This window comes from Pezoporus occidentalis, unplaced genomic scaffold (genome assembly GCF_034315485.1).
Source record: "Pezoporus occidentalis ecotype Australia unplaced genomic scaffold, CSIRO_AGI_Poc_V1 ctg218, whole genome shotgun sequence".
NCBI classification, from domain to species: domain Eukaryota; kingdom Metazoa; phylum Chordata; class Aves; order Psittaciformes; family Psittacidae; genus Pezoporus; species Pezoporus occidentalis.
In genome coordinates this window covers 847825-867683 of record NW_026914051.1, presented here as the reverse complement: position 1 = coordinate 867683, position 19859 = coordinate 847825, and the positions used below count along the sequence as shown (strand labels likewise).

At 42.1% G+C, this 19859-nt stretch overlaps 1 protein-coding gene across 1 annotated transcript in view; it reads left to right on the top strand.

Moving 5' to 3' along the window:
* XRCC4 (X-ray repair cross complementing 4) overlaps positions 1-19290 on the top strand; it is a 167572-nt gene extending 148282 nt beyond the window's left edge. The window contains exon 7 of the mRNA XM_062620000.1: positions 18453-19290. Coding sequence (XP_062475984.1) covers positions 18453-18561 — 109 coding nt within the window. The 3' untranslated portion in view covers positions 18562-19290. The remainder of the gene's footprint in view (positions 1-18452) is intronic.
* Positions 19291-19859: the final 569 nt, after the last annotated feature.

Here is a 19859-nt window from a genome sequence, read left to right as displayed (position 1 = left end):
TCCTTCTGCAAGTAACAGAGGAGCCGACAAGGAGAGGTGCCATGCTTGAACTTGTGCTCACCAACAGGGAAGGGCTCGTTGGAAATGTGACTCTCCTGGGCAGCCTTGGATGCAGCGATCATGAGATGCTCAAATTTGAGATCCTCAGGACAGTGAGAAGAGCGTGCAGCAAGCTCACTGCCCTGGACTTCAAAAGATCAGACTTTGGCCTCTTCAGGAACCTGCTTCAGAAGGTTCCATGGGATACAGCCCTAGAGGGCAGGGAGGCCCAAGACTGTTGGTTGATATTCAAGGATTACCTGCTACAAGCTCAGGAGTGTTGCATCCCAACCAGAAGGAAGTGCAGCAGGAGGGCCAGCAGACCTCCTTGGATGGATAAGGAGCTCCTGAGGAAAATTCAAATGAAAAAAGAGGCTTATAATAAGTGGAAGCAAGGACAGGTGGCATGGGAAGAGTACAGGGATGTTGGCCGGGAAGCTAGGGACCAGGTTAGGAAAGCTAAGGCCCAGTCAGAAATAACCTTAGCTAGAGGTATTAAAGATAACAGGAAGGGATTCTACAGGTACATAGCAAATAAAAAACAGACTAGGGAGAATGTAGGCCCCCTCAGGAAGTTCTCGGGAGAACTAGCTACACAGGATTTGGAGAAGGCTGAGGTTCTGAATGACTTCTTTGCCTCGGTCTTCACTGGCAAAGGCTCTGACCAAACCACCCAAGTCTTGGAAGGCAGATGCAGGGACTGTGAGATTGAAGACCTTGGGCCCACTGTAGGAGAGGAACTGGTTCGAGACCATCTTAAAAATCTGAATGTGCACAAGTCCATGGGTCCTGATGAGATCCATCCGCGGGTCCTGAAGGAGCTGGCAAATGAAGTTGAGAAGCCGCTGGACATCATATTTGAGAAATCATGGCAGTTGGGTGAAGTTCCCGATGACTGGAAAAAGGGAAATATAACCCCCATTTTCAAGAAGGGGAAAATGGATGACCCAGGGAATTACAGACCAGTCAGTCTCACCTCTGTGCTTGGCAAAATCTTGGAGCAGATTCTCCTGGAAGGCATGCTAAGGCACATGAAAATCAACAAGGTGGTTGGTGACAGCCAGCATGGCTTCACTAAGGGGAAATCCTGCCTGACCAATTTGGTGGCCTTCTATGATGGGGCTATGGAACTGATGGACAGGAGTAGAGCAGTTGACGTCATCTACCTGGACTTGTGCAAAGCATTCAACACTGTCCCACATGACATCCTTGTCTCTAAAGTGGAGAGACATCAATTTGATGGATGGACCACTCGGTGGATAAAGAACTGGCTGGATGGCCACACGCAAGCTGTTGTGGTCAAAGGCTAAATGTCCGGCTGGAGACCAGTAACGAGTGGTGTCCCTCAGGGATCGGTGTTGGGACCGGTCTTGTTCAACATCTTTGTCAGTGACATGGACAGTGGGATTGAGTGCGCCCTCAGCAAGTTTGCCGATGACACCAAGCTGTGTGGTTCGGTTGATACGCTGGAGGGAAGGGATGCCATCCAGAGGGACCTCAACACGCTTGTGAGGTGGGCTGATGCCAACCTCATGAAGTTTAACCATGCCAAGTGCAAGGTCCTACACCTGGGTCGGAGCAATCCCAGGCACAGCTACAGGTTGGGCAGAGAAGAGATTCAGAGCAGCCCTGTGGAGAAGGACTTGGGGTTTCAGTTGATGAGAAAATGAACATGAGCAGGCAGTATGTGCTCACAGCCCAGAAAGCAAACCATATCCTGGGCTGCATCAAAAGGAGTGTGACCAGCAGGTCAAAGGAGGTGATCCTGCCCCTCTATTCTGCTCTCTTGAGGCCTCACCTGGAGTATTGTGTGCAGTTCTGGTGTCCTCAACACAAGAAGGACATGGAACTGTTGGAACAAGTCCAGAGAAGGGCTGCGAGGATGATCAGGGAACTGGAGCACCTCCCATATGAAGATAGGCTGAGGAAGTTGGAGCTGTTCAGCCTGGGGAAGAGAAGGCTGCATGGAGACCTCATAGCAGCCTTTCAGTATCTGAAGGGGGCCTATAGGGATGCTGGAGAGGGACTCTTCATTAGAGACTGTAGTGACAGGACAAGGGGTAATGGGTTCAAACTTAAACAGGTGAAGTTTAGATTGGATATAAGAAGGAAATTCTTTCCTGTTAGGGTGTTGAGGCACTGGAATGGGTTGCCCAGGGAGGTTGTGAATGCCCCAACCCTGGCAGTGTTCAAGGCCTGGTTGGACGAGGCCTTGGGTGATATGATTTAGCATAAGGTGTCCCTGCCCAAGGCAGGGGGGTTGGAACTAGATGACCTTAAGGTCCTTTCCAACACTTACGATTCTATGATTCTATGACTTCATGCATCATTATTTGTCTCTATCTACTCACTAGCTGCTCTGCAAGAGGTTCAACTCCAGTTCAGGATCACTATTGACTGACAGTTGTTTCACAGAATACCTTAAACACACAGGTAAAGTGATTACTGTCTTCTGTGAAAGATCTGCATCCAGACATCTTTCAGTGTGATTTTGGCCATCACAGGAAGTTTCAGCTGAGGAGCTGAAGACTGAGTTGATGTATGGAGTTGAAGGAACATCTAGATGACGCTTAGTCAGATGGTTTCGTTTTAGTTTGTCCTGTAAGAATCAGGGATTTAGACTTGATGATCTTTATAGAGCCCTTCCAACTTGAGATATTCTATGATATTCTATGCCACCGTCCCTGCCATACTTTACTTTCATACAGATAGGACATAGAATGCACCTTATTTTGGTAGTCTGATGTTTTTTATAAACACGAACTTGTGCAACTTGGAAGCATGTGTGTAGGGCATTAGCCTCAGTGCTAGTTTTGCAAGCAGCTGTAGGAAAGACTTTGGGCAGAATAATTTCTGCTGATAAACGGCAGTATTCAGGCTCAACCTAATGACTCATTATTCTGTTATATTATTTCATTGTTTCCTCCACAATGGAACATGTCTCTAGCCTAGAAAAACAGAAACAATTGATAAAATATAAATGAATGTGCTTCCCAGACCTCTGAAATTTCTCACACCCCACCGCACCAAGGCCCTCAAGGCCCTTGTCATATTTTTTCACTGGTAATAGCCAAGACTGCAAGACAGACCCCTTCCTGAAAGACTGCTGTGACAAGACATACAATTTTATTGGTGCTTTGTATAGTGTTTTGGCATTCTGGTCTGTTTCCTTAGTCTCATTGCATTCTCAACAGATAAAACGGCTTTCAGTCTTTTTCTTCTAGAATAGAGAAAGCTTAAACTCTAAGGAACTATGTTAAGCTCAAAACTTGACAGTTTGACAGTACCAGGCCCTCACCATAATTGCTTTCATTGGTTCCCACCAGATTTAGAATCAGCTTTATTACTGTTGCCTGAATATCTTATTACAGTTAACAATACTGGGTATGAAAATGTAGAATGGATTCCTCATCTCATAGCAGCTGGCGGAAAGCTGGTTGAAAAATTATTTTAAAGGTTATGTTGGTTATTAAAAACAACCACACAGTTAAACAGCCGTCTCAGTTTGCTGCTTTGTTACAAATATCTATCTTTCATCACGATTTTTGCAGGGATCAATATAAATTATTTCATTAATTTTTCTTTAAAATGTCCTCATAGTTTAAAAAAATGTGAATGGAATCAATATGTCAGCACCTATTAATTTCTGTATTGATTCTGTTGTATACTTTAAGAGACATTTACAATGAATGCTATGTACCTGACAGAACAACGCAAAGGCAATTACATACAAAGTAAACACACAAATATCACCATCGAAACCTAACCAGTGAGTAGGATGTGCTTTGGGTTTGTTTCCTTGCTTCTGGTTTGTGTCAAACAGCAATAGCACACACAACCAGGACAATCTTGTTTGGGTTTTGTTCTGTCGTTAGTTGTAAAAGATTAAAAGAAATAAGATGGCCATACACTTTTGACTTCTGTCTTTCTTGTGGGTCCAGACATGTCTGTGGGAGGTGGGGGGAAGGCAATTAGGTTAAAAATACAGACCACTGACCTGCTGCTAAGTCTTGGGAGGCTGTTGTTGGTCTGTTATGTACAAAGAACCTATACAAAACAAAGCCAGTGGGAAACTCCCATCTTTTATGACCAGACCTATAATGTTTAACAGGCAAGAATATATACATTAATGTACAATACAGTCAATTGTTACACTGCCTATTATTAGTAATAAAACTCTTTGGAAGATTCACTGAAGATTAGGAGGGCTGCATGCCAGCAATGTCATGGAGAGAATTGCAGCTCACCCTGCACTGTTCTGGCACAAGTGAATACAGGAACTTGTGGCCCCTGAGATGAGTCCTCAGACCCGAAGAGCTTTGGCAATCCCATGTGCAGTCACTTAAAAAGTCCAATGACTTAGCCTAACTCTGCTCTGAGAGAAGCTGATTTTATTAAAAGGAGAGCTATGCTTGAACAGAAAATCCAGGATTCAGACTGAATTCTGAAATACTCTTTGTTCTTTTTCCTAGTGACATCAGAAATGCTTTCTGCCTGCCAGATTTATTGGGAAGCTTTTCAAACAACCATATTTATTCAAAATATTGCTTAAAAAAATTGCTTTTTAAAAGACTAGGTTTTTTAAATTGTTTGCATCCCTTTGTACTATCTGAACTGTTCATTTTGAGCATGAGAATTTTTGCCAGGGCTGAGACAGTTATGTGCTGTGCTTCAAATGAGAACTCTTCTGCCTTGCTCTTTCACTATCCCTCTCTTTCTTTTGCAAAAATTCCTATTTCAGACAGAACCAAGATTCAAAACATTGAAACCATCACATTGTTAATTAACAGAAGGCAGTGACTTCTCTGCAGTGTTGGACTGTGAACCTACTATTGGCTCTTATTTTTTCCTCTGGAAAGAGAAAATGGAGACATCAGGCGAGGAGCTGTACTTGAAAAATGTGCATTACCCTTTTCCTGTTTCCCAGTACTGTAATGTGGATAAAATCAGACAGGTTTCTAATAAGTGGACCTGTTAGCAATAACCCAAGATGCAGGTGTAATTGCATTTTCCGTGATTCATCTGTATAGCACACTGGCTTGTTTCACACAGGCAGCATCTGTTTCACATGCACACCATGATTATTCTACTCTGATTGACATCCACCTTCTCTTAATAAAGTCCAACCTGTAAAGTGCTCCATTTTTTCTTAATGCATTTGTTAGATAAAGAAATCCTTTACAGCACTGTGCTGAAACTCAAAAAGCTATCTGAATTTGTCAATGGTGCAGCACCAGCACAATTATGAATGCTCTCTGTGGATTAACTTAATAAAAAAAATGTGGTTTTAATGCTGATTTGAACCAGACCAAGTAGACTTTGGTGGAGGCACTTCAGATTTATATCAATATATCACAACATGAGATAAAATCTGGCTTAGGCTGTGGAACTGAAATGGCTTTCTGAAAAAAAAATATTGTACATTGGTATCTTATCAATTTTGTCATGTTTTCTCCCCTTTTCATTGTATTCTATGTTTTCTGCTGTGTTTTTCCTATTTCAATGTATTACCTGTGGAGATCCTTGAAGATTTTGGGAAAAACAGAAGTTTGTATGGGCTCAGGGGGTCACAGGACCATTTTGTGAAAAATAAATGTACTGAATATTACTGAATACTCAAAAATTAACCCTGGCTCAGGAAGCCCCTGAGCTGCAAATAGTTGGGGGCTAGAAAAGCACTTGTGTTCTTCAGAGAACATCTGTATTTGGGGAGTGTTGGACCCAAGGAAACCTGGTCCCATATTTTAGGCATCCGGTAAATTATCTTTCTCATTACCTGTTTAGACTGGCTGACATGGCCCTTTTCTTCATTACAGGAAGGCACTCATTTCAGCCCAGTGCAGGTCAGTGACCAAAATTGCTGATTGTTTTTTAGTTAGGCTTGCAAGTGAAGTAAAACTTGCAGGTGTCCATGCCTAGTGCCGAATAAGACAGGTACTGAGCAGGCTTGGATCTCTTTGGGTAAGGGTGGTGAGCACAGTGGAATGACAGCTTGTGTGACACCAGTATCACACATTCTAGTGCTTGCATTTGTGAACCTGGTTAGTAGTCTTGATGAGCCTGATAGTCCAGCCTCAGGTGCCTGAAGTCTGTGCAAGACCACAATCTTAATTTGCTGATTGACTAAGCATCTCTGAAAGGCTGGAGCCTGAGAAGAAACATCTTCTAGAGGAGCATGGGGTCCCTGAAACTGCACCTGTATTGGTGGAAATGTACTAATCAGAAATTTCCATTTAAAATCAGGGTTGTTACTGTGTTTCAGCTTGCTGTGCTCGTTAACTTGTGTCTTGTCACTCCTGCCCATTGGGCATCTCAGTTTCTTTCTCAAAACCGAGATGGGTATCCTGCCAAAAAAGAGATCGGACTTGACTGGTGGCCATTGTGGGGTCCCCTCCCTTCCACCTTTGGGGACAGACCTACAGCAATTCCAGCACAGTCACAGCCGGTTGGAGTGTGACTGGTGCTAATTAACACCAATTAAGTCTTTGACCTTCATTACCATAATGCTGGGGGAGGTCCATGTGTGCATGAGTAAGCTGAGACTTGATCCTAATACAATATATAAGCAAACAGTCCTTCCAGAAAAGGAAATGTCTCAAACTTAATGGCTAAAGAATCTTTCTGTGAATTTAACCATTTATGAAAATAAAAAAAAGTAGAGGGTCATTAGGAAGAAAAACCTGCTTTATGTAAGAATTTTTGTGAAAGCAGCACACAAGGCCAGTTGCATTCTTTGGGCTAGTTGGGGTTTTGTTGGTTTTGGAGGTAGTACAGCCTTTCTTAAAAATCTTACAGTCTAGACTCTTTTTTCAGCATTTGTCCAACAAGTAGTGATGTGGCTATTTGGTCTGTTGTTACATGCTACTAGTAAAGTACTTACTGCAGATATTGGTGGTTAGGCAGACCCTGCGAGCGCAAATGGATGGAGACCAGTTTGGGTTTTGGAGGAGAAAGAATTACTTTTGAAGCCCGCTATACAGGCTGTCTTATAGCAATTTCATCATGAGCTGCAGATGATTCCTGCTTCATATAATAATCGAAAACATAATTTGAAAGTGGCTTCTTTAATCCACCGAATAGGCATTTTGATCTCTGACAGGAAGATTGTTAAAGCATCTCAGTGACATGTCTGAAGTGAAAAGAAGTATTATCAGAGTTAAGAAGTTCAGGAGGCAGAGCAGGCTCTTCAGCCCACATTCACTTTGTGCACCCCAAAATAAGGAGTAGAGTTTGCTTTAGGAGGACAAAGCCAATGTCTGTTCTCTACCCTTGGTGAGCAGATGGGTAAGGTGTGATGGGTAAGGTATGATGAAAACGGAGAGGAGAAAAACTTCAATTTTATCCAGAAAACACTGTTTGTTTCAGTGTCCAGCTGTCTTCTGTCTCAGCAAACTCTACCTGTTTTTACTTTTTTCCTGATGTTTTCAAAGGTAGGCAAGATATGCTGTTGACCCTTCTGTTTTGTTTTGTTTTGGGTTTTGTGCTGCTGTTTGAACATGTTTCATCTCCCAGAGGTGTCACTAGGCAAGTATTTGATCTTAAATATCAAATATTTGATCTTATTTCAGAAAAGTATTGAACGAATTCATATTTGCAGCTGGGGGCGGGGCGACAGGAGGAACATAGGAAAGGTTCAGTAGAAGTTAAAGAGACAGCAGAAAGGAAAGCACCATTCTTGGTACTAAAACAATTTTATATACAATAGAGGGGAGGAGAAAGCTTGTTACACTTTATCTACTCTACCTTAACTTGTAAATTGTAACCTGCTGTCAGTTTATTCAATTCAATGCTCCCAGATCTATAAAGAACTCCCTGCTGCTCTAAATGCATTGTGTCATTAGAAAATACGTATGTAAGTCATATCCACATATTGTACTGATCCAAAGTGTTTTTCTTGCAATAAGCTAATTAAAATGAATGATCCAAAAGCTACTGAGCAGATCTGTGGATAAACAAGTAATTTGGGCAATAATAGGTTTCTGATGGTGCCCAGGTATATGTGTACAAATTCTTTAGTAAGGAGAAAAACTTCGGTTAATTCAGTCATAGGATGTTTCTAAAAGATCATTTTTAAGATTACATTCATGGATTCTTCTATAGCCTTCTGAGAGGGGATACTTTTAGCCATACCTACTATTTTAGCCAAGGCATTAGGGAAAAATTCTTCCCTGTGAGGGTGGTGAGGCCCTTGCACAGGTTGCCCAGAGAAGCTGTGGCTGCCCCATCCCTGGCAGTGTTCAAGGCCAGGTTGGATGAGGCTTTGAGCAACCTGGTCTAGTGGAAGGTGTCCCTGCCTGTGGCAGGGGTTGGAACTGGATGAGCTTTAAGGTCCATTCCAGTACGAAGCAGTCTGTGATTCTGTGATATCTGAGTACCCTGGTCTAGTATTAAGAATGAACTCTTCTTCATATGGGCACTGGACTAATCTATTTTTCTTTAAGAATAATATAAATTTTATTGATTTGTGAAGTTGTAGGTTGCAGGCTGAAACTGTAGTTCAGGAGGCTTTCACAGAATTACAGAACAGCAGGCTGCAAGGGACCTCAGTGGTCAACTGGTCCAACCTTTCTTGGCAAAGCATAGAAATACAGAATCACAAGGAGGCTTTAAACTAGATGTGTTGAGGGAGGAGGGCATCATTCCATCCCAACACACCCAGTCAATTGCCAGAACCTATAATAAATGCCCAGAACAATGTAGAGATATTCCAGACAGTCAAACCAATGAGCCGGTTTCATTTGTATAGATGCCTCTATACAAATGCCCGTAGCATGGGGAACAAACAAGAGGAATTAGAGGTGTGTGCACGTCTACAGGGGTATGATATAATAGGCATCACAGAAACATGGTGGGATGGCTCCTATGACTGGAGTGCTGGAATGGAAGGTTACAGGCTCTTTAGAAAAGACAGGTCTGACAGGCGGGGAGGGGAATTTGCCCTTTATGTTAGGGATAGGCTGGAGAGTATGGAACTCTGTCTGGGGACAGGTGAGCAGTCCACAGAGAGTTTGTGGGTCAGGGTTAAAGGGAACATAGCTATGGGAGACATTACTGTGGGGATCTGTTACAGACCCCCTGATCAAGGAGAACCTGCAGATGAAGCACTCCATAGACAGATAGGAAAAGCCTCACGCTCGCAGGCTCTTGTTCTCGTGGGTGACTTCAACCACCCTGACATCTGTTGGAAGGACGGTACGGCCCGGCACAAGCAATCCAGGAGGCTCCTGGAAGACAACTTCCTTCTGCAAGTAACAGAGGAGCCGACAAGGAGAGGTGCCATGCTTGAACTTGTGCTCACCAACAGGGAAGGGCTCGTTGGAAATGTGACTCTCCTGGGCAGCCTGGGATGCAGGGATCACGAGATGGTCGAATTTGAGATCCTCAGGACAGTGAGAAGAGAGTGCAGCAAGCTCACTGCCCTGGACTTCAAAAGATCAGACTTTGGCCTCTTCAGGAACCTGCTTTGGAAGGTTCCATGGGATGCAGCCCCAGAGGGCAGAGGGGCCCAAGACTGTTGGTTGATATTCAAGGATTACCTGCTACAAGCTCAGGAGTGTTGCATCCCAACCAGAAGGAAGTGCAGCAGGAGGGCCAGCAGACCTCCTTGGATGGATAAGGAGCTCCTGAGGAGAATTCAAATGAAAAAAGAGGCTTATAAAACGTGGAAGCAAGGACAGGTGGCATGGGAAGAGTACAGGGATGTTGTCCGGGACGCTAGGGACCAGGTTGGGAAAGCTAAGGCCCAGTTAGAATTAAACTCGGCTAGGGATATTAAGGATAACAGGAAGGGATTCTACAGGTACATAGCAAATAAAAAACAGACTAGGGAGAATGTAGGCCCCCTCAGGAAGTTCTCGGGAGAACTGGCTACACAGGATTTGGAGAAGGCTGAGTTTCTGAATGACTTCTTTGCCTCGGTCTTCACTGGCAAAGGCTCTGACCACATCACCCATGTCTTGGAAGGCAGATGCAGGGACTGTGAGACTGAAGACCTTGGGTCCACTGTAGGAGAGGAACTGGTTCGAGACCATCTTAAAAATCTAAACGTGCACAACTTCATGGGTCCTGATGAGATCCATCTGCGGGTCCTGAAGGAGCTGGCGAATGAAGTTGCTAAGCCACTGGCCATCGTATTTGAGAAACCATGGCAGTTGGGTGAAGTTCCCGATGACTGGAAAAAGGGAAATACAACCCCCATTTTCAAGAAGGGGAAAATGGATGACCCAGGGAATTACAGACCAGTCAGTCTCTCCTCTGTGCCTGGCAATATCTTGGAGAAGATTCTCCTGGAAGGCATGCTAAGGCACATGAAAATCAACAAGGTGGTTGGTGACAGCCAGCATGGCTTCACTGAGGGGAAATCCTGCCTGACCAATTTGGTGGCCTTCTATGATGGGGCTATGTAACTGATGGATAGGAGTAGAGCAGTTGACGTCATCTACCTGGACTTGTGCAAAGCATTCAACACTGTCCCACATGACATCCTTGTCTCTAAAGTGGAGAGACATCAATTTGATGGATGGACCACTCGGTGGATAAAGAACTGGCTGGATGGCCACACGCAAGCTGTTGTGGTCAATGGCTAAATGTCCGGCTGGAGACCAGTAACGAGTGGTGTCCCTCAGGGATTGGTGTTGGGACCGGTCTTGTTCAACATCTTTGTTGGTGACATGCACAGTGGGATTGAGTGTGCCCTCAGCAAGTTTGCCAATGACACCGAGCTGTGTGGTTTGGTTGATGCGCTGGAGGGAAGGGATGCCATCCAGAGGGACCTTGACACGCTTGTGAGGTGGGCTGATGCCAACCTCATGAAGTTTAACCATGCCAAGTGCAAGGTCCTACACCTGGGTCGGAGCAATCCCAGGCACAGCTACAGGTTGGGCAGAGAAGAGATTCAGAGCAGCCCTGCGGAGAAGGACTTGGGGGTGTTGGTCGATGAGAAAATAAACATGAGCCAGCAGTGTGCGCTTGCAGCCCAGAAAGCCAACCATATCCTGGGCTGCATCAAAAGGAGCGTGACCCGCAGGTTGAAGGGGGTGATCCTGCCCCGCTACTCTCCTCTTGTGAGACCTCACTTGGAGTATTGTGTGCAGTTCTGGTGTCCTCAACATAAAAAGGACATGGAACTGTTGGAACAACTCCAGAGCAGGGCCATGAGGATGATCAGGGGACTGGAGCACCTCTCATATGAAGATAGGCTGAGAAAGTTGGGGCTGTTCAGCCTGGAGAAGAGAAGGCTGTGTGGAGACCTCATAGCAGCCTTCCAGTATCTGAAGGGGGCCTATAGGGATGCTGGAGAGGGACTCTTCATTAGAGACTGTAGTGACAGGACGAGGGGTAACGGGTTCAAACTTAAACAGGGGAAGTTTAGATTGGATAGAAGGAGGATGTTCCTTACTGTAAAGGTGGTGAGGCACTGGAATGGGTTGCCCAGAGAGGTTGTGAATACTCCATCCCTGGCAGTGTTCAAGACCAGGTTGGATGAGGCCTTGGGTGATATGGTTTCGTGTGAGGTGTCCCTGCCAATGGCAGGGGGGTTGGAATTCGATGATCTTAATGTCCTTTCCAGACCTAACTATTCTATGATTCTAAGATGGTTTGGGTTTGAAGGAACCTTAACGATCAACTGGTTCCAACCCCCTGCCATGGGCAGGGACACCTTCCACTAGACCAGGTTGATCTAGCATGACCTAGACGTGTTGTCCCAGCACCCTGTACAGCTGAATCTTAAAAGTGCCCAGTGTTGGGGAATCCACCACTTCCCTCGGGAGACTATTCTGATGGCTGGTTGTTCTCTTGTGTCCAGTCTGAATCTCCACAGCAATAACCTGTGCTCATCACCCCGCATCTTTTCCATGTGACTCCCTGTATAAACGGAGCCTCCGTCTTCTTTGTAGACACTCTTTGTAAGCACATGCTTAACTTTAGGCACGTGCTTAGCCCCTGTTGAAGTCATTAAGATTTAAACAGCCACTCAGAGCCTCAGTACTAGAAAAGAAGTGAAAAAGATGTGGAATATCTGAAGCACTATCTAAGTTTTAGGGTTGCTGGATTTTCCTCCAGTTAAATACTCTTATTTTTGTGATTTGATTCAACATATGTTTTTCAGACGGAAAACCTATCTGTCCACCACTCCAGCCCATCCTTGTGGACAGCAGGTGGAGGAACATGAGGACACACATTTCCTGTGTGAAAAATTGGCTCAGGGATTTTTATTTGTCCCCTTAAGTCCCTGGCAACTGTTTATGATTACCTTGAGGGGATAAGAAAGGGTTAGGGAGAGAAAGTAGCTTCAAGGTTTGACAGCCTAGAAAAGGCTTATGACACAATTTAGCCACTGCTGGTGTTTTGTAAATGTATATGTGATAAATAACGCTTAATGACTATGAAAAATGACTTCTAGTATTTGCTAATAAATTTGCAATGTACTAGATTTATGAAAGACCCTGACAAAATTCTTAAACAAACTTAAGTTTTCTTTACTATATACTCCTGTAGTTACAATTATGAGATTTGGGTTTTTTTCCCAGTGAAGGCAGTGGTGCTAGTATGTTCCTCAAGGTGAATGTGGTCTAGTTTATTTAAGAAAGAAAGAGTTTAAGTGGAAATGAGCCACAGAAATGTGTGCCACTTCTCTAAAACAAACATGGTTTAAGCTTTTTCTTAGAAGTCACATCTATTACTATGTTTTCAAGTAGATCTTTGTTAGTAAGCATATGCAGGTGTGTTTGATCAGATTAAAAGATCCATAACTATATTTATATTGCTAAACCTATGTTCTTTTTAAACAAGGTCATGCATCTATGCCAACTGAAGTTAATTGGGAATTTGCAACTGAACAGATACAAGTGCCTAAAAAAGTAGTATCACCATTGTTCATCTGCATGGCGTGTGGCCTGTAAAGCCATTTTGGACATAACATATGGTTTCTGAGGATCTGTAGGCCATTTATTTCATAGGACTAAATAAACTGTCTGAGTAATTAATAATATTGAGAATTGATCTAGACCAGTCATTGGAAGTTGTAACGATTTTGAAACTTAGATCAGTAAGAGATGTATGAGAATCTTTTCAGGGTAGGAGATTTGTTTGTAATTTTGTTCTTGCTGCAATGACTTTGTCAATGTTTGTGATATTTAAGGGATTCCAAGTTCGCTTTTCTTCCTCCAAAGGATTCCAGGGACATGTGAAGAAAAAAACAAACCATTTATATAGGCACAAATCAAAATTATCCACCATTTGATAGTTTCTAGTTCTAGAAAACAAAGAGTGGTGCTTGCAAGAGCTTAAGACGGTGTTTAGCAGTTGTCCTGTGTTTTGAAGTTTTGCTTTAGGTTTTGTTTATTGAGGGAATTCCAGACTTACCTTACTACACAGTGACTGGAATGAATGCAGGTGCAGTTGCAGTTTGTCTTTCAGGCAGAGGTGGAAGCTTATTGAGGAACATCGATTCCCTGGATGAATATAAAATTTGTTTTGCTGCACTGAAAATATTCTTCATTAAGTGTGTAATTGAACAAACTTACTATTATTAATAATAGTTTATATTATTACATTATTATAACAATCTATTATAAATTTATTAAAAGCAATATTAATAAAAATACAAACCTCATAATTTATTATCATATGGTTATCATCATCATTGCCTGTCTGCTGACTTTAACTGAGACTAGACTGTTTGTTTAGTATACTGCATGTAAGAAAATGCCACACATAGAAGGTTCTCTAGGAGGAATGGAGACAATAACCCTTAAGTGTTCTTTTTAGCTGTTTCTTGAGTATTTTTCTCTAGCCTCTGTGAGTTTGTGCTGGGGCCAGGTAAAACTTGGGCTCTGATTATATCTGACACCACAGCATTTTTCACAGGTTGAAACTGGCCAATAAAATTTCAGTTTCTTCGCTAATAACAAAAGCGAGAGTCCATCAGCTGTAATTTCAGGCCATGGAGGTGATTGTATCCAGCAAGCTCTTCATGACTCGCTGGGGTTTACATTTTGCAAGATCAATTAGAAATATATGTGTTTGTTTTCTTATTATTTCTAGGAATAAATGCCAGAGTAGACTGTATCTGGAAGTTGAATACTCATAATACTGCCAAAACCTAAAGGCAATTAATGAGTTTCAGTTTCCATTTGAAATGGAATTAAAATTTAAAATGCTTCTATAATTTACCATATATTGTAGTCATTGTAGCATATCAGTAAAGGGGAATAGCTTCATCTTTTTCATCACATGTAGTTTCAATTTAATCTACTTACAGTTTTAATATTAAACTTCAAAAACATCTGTCTGCACACAGTGCTCTTGATGCATCTATTCATGTAAGAGGCTTTTTCCCCTCCTCCATTACACAATTTCTTTTTCTTTTCATGGTTGAACTTCCTCCTTTTTGGCCAGGAGCCTTAGGCAGTCAGTGTGATGTCTCCCAAGAGCTCACACTGCAGGGCCTTGGTTATTCAAGGCCAAGGTTTTACATATAGCCATGAGCTTTACTCAAAGCTCTTTTCATAATCCTTCCTTAATAACCATGGCTGGTGAGTATCCCTCTTCTGAGGACTTTCTGTGAAAACAATGTTTATACAGCCAAGACAGCAGACTGATGATAAATCAAAGAATAGAAGTTTTTCTCTCAGGGTGGACTAAAAGTACTGTCTCTGGAGCACAAATGTTGCTCTGAGCTTTTACCCTATCAGTCACAATGCAAGCGTTCATTAGTGTTTGAGATGCCTCACCTTTGTTGCTATGCCAATGCTCTAATAAATATGACTTCTCTGTTTATGAGCTGCTGCCGCCACCTATTTTTATGATACCAGCGAAAGTATATATCAGATTATATCCTCTGTTAATATCTACTCTGGTTATTAAGCCTTACTTTTTTTTTTTTTTTTTTTTTCAGATTTAATGCCAAAAATGAACCATTAAACCAAGCTAAGGAAAGAGAGACACACTGAGAGATTCAGCCTTTTCCTAAAAATCTCCTACACATTTTCTGGGAGAGCTGAAATCTCCTCTTTTAATAAAATGCCAGCTTTTGGTTGGAACTGCTTGTTTTAATTACTAAAAAAATAAGGGGAATCATGCAATGGTCTAAGACACAAGGATGCCTCCTAGATTACTTAAGTTTCTTGTGAAACTTTTATAGCTATGTGAATTTACAAGAATATTTCTCTTTTCAAAGCTCATGAGAGTTGCTTGAGAACAAAAACTTGGGTAAAATTGTAACCACAGTGTGCTGGACTGGCCATGCGAGCATAGCTAAATGCAAGAACCTTTCGTATTTTTAGCAAATAGTACCTCAAGATGAGCAGTTGTGCTGATGTTGCAACCTCTGACCTGATTTTCCTTCATCATGGCTACACCTTTTTTTGGTGTTTTTCACAGAATGCTAGACTGGTTTGGGTTGGAAGGGACCTTAAAGCTTATCCAGTTCCAGCCCTCTGCCATGAGCAGGGACACCTTCCACTAGACCAGGTTTCTCCAAGCCCTGTCTAACCTGGCCTATTTGCCACTCAGAAGCTCTTCTTCATCATGTCATTTGTAGTAGTCATATAGGAGCTTGTTTTCTATGTCATACTGCTTCACAAACATTATCTTGTGGAGCAGGCTGTCTGTGGCAGCAGGAATAGTGTGCAGATGTTCTCTAGGATCTGTGTGAACTCGTCACGAGAAACAAAAAGGATTAGTCTATCCATCCTGCTTCAAAAGGAGGTGGTGTGTTTTCTCCCAAGCTATGCAAAGCCATCACCCTGCATGGTTTTGCATTTCTGCACTGTTGGTTAGTTAGGTAATAAAAGTGTTGCGTGTCTTCTGTTTCCTATGGCTCCTACTCAGCTGTGGAAAGAAATATCAAGTAATCTAACCACTTTCTTCCAAATCTCGGGCCAGAATCTCAGCTGGTGTAAGTCAGCAGAGTTCCACTGACATTATTAGTACTCCAGTGATTCACACCAGCTGTGGATCTGGTCTTCTGTCTCAATTTATGAAGGGAACTAAATGTCAGGAAATATGAAATGATTTCTTATATAGTCAGCAGTTCTCCAGATGTGTTAATGGAGTTTAAGTTTACCAAAAGGCAAGATTTTAAAAAGTGATCCAACAGAAGAATAAACTTTCAAGAAGAATGCCTTGCTTACAGACTTTTTGGCAAGAGAAGATATACAACTCACTGCAATTTAAGGAAATTAACTCAGTTGTGCATAAGAGTATGGTAATACAGCTTCAATGAGAATCCAAGATGCAAAATAATTGCACAGCACAAACCAAGCTGTTGGCATTTAGTGAATAATTGCCGTGCAAACAGGAATCATCAAGTCTTAAAACCAAAATTAAGTTGCTTATGAACTTCGTGTAAAGAGATTAATGCTTCTACTTTGCAAGTATAGTTGGATTTACACACAGTCATTCTATTACAGCTTTTGGAGATTAAATGAGGACCATGTTATTACAAGAACACAGAAGCTTAATAGTTCAAACTGTGTAATGTTAAAACTCAACAGTGGTTTGGATTATAGATGTGATCTCATGTACAGTGTTGAAAATAGTTATTTTAGCCAATGAGGACTGTTGTTTTGAAATTGCTTAAGCACTGTCAGGCTTACTTTTCAAAATCAGAAAATGCTGGAATGCTTTAGATCAGCCTAGAAAAGGAAAAGAACACGTTCAATAATTAAACTCAAGTGTCACACTGTGTTGTTGTAGGCTACCTATATTTTAAAAAATAAAAAAAAAATTAGGGTACAAATAAGTTGATTGATTGCAAACAATCAGAACAGCATGGAGTGATATGATCTTGCTGAGCAGTCAGTGGCTAAGGGTTCTGTTCTGGCAGGTTTGTTGAGTGACTTCTGATGAGGCACACATCTGTCTCGATATCACTGCATACCAAAAGGGAAAAAATGCTTGGACATAATTTATTCAGACCTGAAAGAAAGTGTTTTATAGGAGTTTACAGAAAAAGCTAGTTAGACTTCCAAAGAGAGTAATTCTCCTAATCTAAACACACTAGTAGTTTGAAAGTAAAGTGATTTCAGAACTGGAATAATATTAGATCGCTTTTGCATGCCTTATTGCAGCAAGGCCTCATATGGCAGCATTTGAGGGTAACACTTGCCATTGCTTCTGTCTGTTTTTTCCCATCCTGGTGGCTGATGTATTTGCCTTGGCAATGTACTGATTTTTCACGTTCTGTCAGGATTACACCAGTGGATTACGCCTGGGCATGAAGCCATCAACCCTTAATGATACTCCAATCAGTCCAAAATCATATCATAGAATCCTATCATGGAATGGTTTGGGATGGAGGGGATCTTGAAGCTTATCAAGTTTCAACCCCCTGACACAGGCAGGGACACCTCCCACTAGACCAGGTTGTTCCAAGCCCCGTCCAACCTGGCCTTGAGCACTGCCAGGGATGGGGCAGCCACAGCTTCTCTGGGCAACCTGTGCCAGGGCCTCAGCACCCTCATAGGGAAGAGCTTCTGCCTAAGAGCTCATCTCAGCCTCCCCTCTGTCAGGTTAAAGCCATTCCCTGTTGCCCTAAAGGCTTCTGTCAGAAGCCCCTCTCCAGGTTTCTTGTAGGTCCCCTTGGAAGACCGTTACAAGGTCTCTTCTGAGCCTTCTTTTCTCTAGGCTTGATGTCCTTCATGAGGACAGTCAAAGGAGTACTAAACAGGACAAATTGATGTAATGTGGCATGTTATTCAATGTCATGGGTGTCTGATTCAGGCGTTTTCAGTTTCAGTTTTCAGGTAGGACTCTGTGGTGTCCAGCGATCTAAGGGCAAACCCGCACCCAAGCAATCCACATGTCAGTGAATTGCAAGTGTTCCTGTTTGCATACATTTATAGCAAATGTAAGCATTACACACGTACAGCGGAAGGCCAGGGATTTGAAAGTTCCCAAATACATGGACTCATGCCTTATGGAAGGATTTTTTTCATTTGCCTTTGTTTTCTTCTGCTCTACTTTGGAGAAAGGCTAGCATTTTACCTGTGAGGCAACTTAGTCTGATTCTTCAACATGCCTCCATGTCAAACTGATGGACAACAGACGCGTGCTTAGTGCCAGGAAAAAGTAAAGAGACTCAGAGAGCATTATCCTCTGCAGTAACAGAAGAGCAGATCCTTTCCATGTTTTCTGCATTTGTTCTGCTCTCCCTAGCTCTCCATGTGTAAATTGTGGGTGAAATAGTCATTATCAAGGTCCCAAAAACTGTAACAAAATAGCTGAAACCCTGACATTTATAAGCTGAAGTTCATCTGTTTGTTTTACCATTGCCATCTCAGCAAGTAATCAGGTCTTACATAAAGCTCAAAATACACTATTAAATGGTTACCTTGGCACTGTGTATGTTGGAACTGTTTATATCTGTATCTAAATTTGTTTCAAATTTCTTTTCTTTATATTTCCAGACCTGTTCTGGCCTCACAGAAGACATTGGAGAAGCATTCCCTGGATACCATGTCTCTTGAAACACTGGAAAACACTTGTGAGCCGGAGGATCTATTTGATGACATATAGCTATGTGCTAGATGAGAAACTGGGAGACTGCTGCTTCTGATAGAGATAAGCTGTAAAACTAAAAGGATTTGTTATAGCCACTGAGCCAAAATCTTTACTCTGAGGTGGTATTCAATGACATATTGCTCTAATTCTCTTGTGCGGAACTTGTCCCCATTCTTCGCTATGCTATTGTAGACCCTTGGCCTGCTAAACTTGATTTGTGATGGTCTGGAAATATGTTTAGCCTCTGTGTAGGTCTTTTATCACATGTATGCAGGGATAGGGAGCTCCATTTTTACTTCCTAACAGTCTCTGGCTGCTGATTGTATATAGGATCAAATGGTTTCAAGGTGTCCCTAGAGAATGTCAGATGTAAACAAGATGAAGGCTATCACTGTCCTTACCTAATACACTGCCCCTTTCTTGAGAATCTCAGCACAGATGTAGTCTAGCTAAATCATCTTCAACTTTGACTGAGATATAGCTTCCTAAACTGTGAGTTAGAATACCTTCTGGCTTGAAGTATCCAAAGAAATGTCCTTTCACTTTTTACTTGGATGTTCTCTGCCGCGTTATGCGTTGTAAGATATTCTTGCCTTTCACAGTAAAGTGCATATAAAGTCAATATTGACTCTGTTTCAACCTTCTGTAGAAACCCAGAAATAGAAAGCCTTTGCAATGGTAATTTTTGGTCCTTCATTATTTTTCTTGAAGTCATTTCTAAAAAAATAAAATGCATTCTAAAAACTCATCAATTTTGGTTTTATTTGCTTAGAAAATCTGTGAGTAAAGGGACTAGTTAGCAAAGTATGATATTGCATGACCTTCTCCTGCCCAAATCTGATGCATTCATTTAGAATTAAGGCTTCATCAAAGAAGAAATTAGACACATGTGTTTACTGTCAGCAGTCAAAATCAAGTGTACAGAACTAAGCAGGCATGTTGCCGTTTTTTAATTGCTTTGCGATCTTAATCAATTCTCATTTAAGGCAGAGGGATCCAGTTCTTCCATCTCAAAAAAGATGTCATTCAACAAGTGTTTTAAAGGCAGGAGTAATCCCATTAAAGTCAGCAGAGCTATGTGACATAGTCCTGCTTCTGTGCTCTGTGGCTTGCAATGGTCCTTGGAAGCTAGCTGGTATTTTTGAAATGGTGGCTTATTTAGGCCCTGATTCTGACAAAATTCAGTCCTGTATTTAACTAAAAGCATCCACATCAGTATTTTCAGAATCAGGGCCTCATTTAAGAACCTACACAAGGATCTGGGAATATTATATTTAAGCATTCCTTTCTGAAAAACATGGTCACAGCACTTC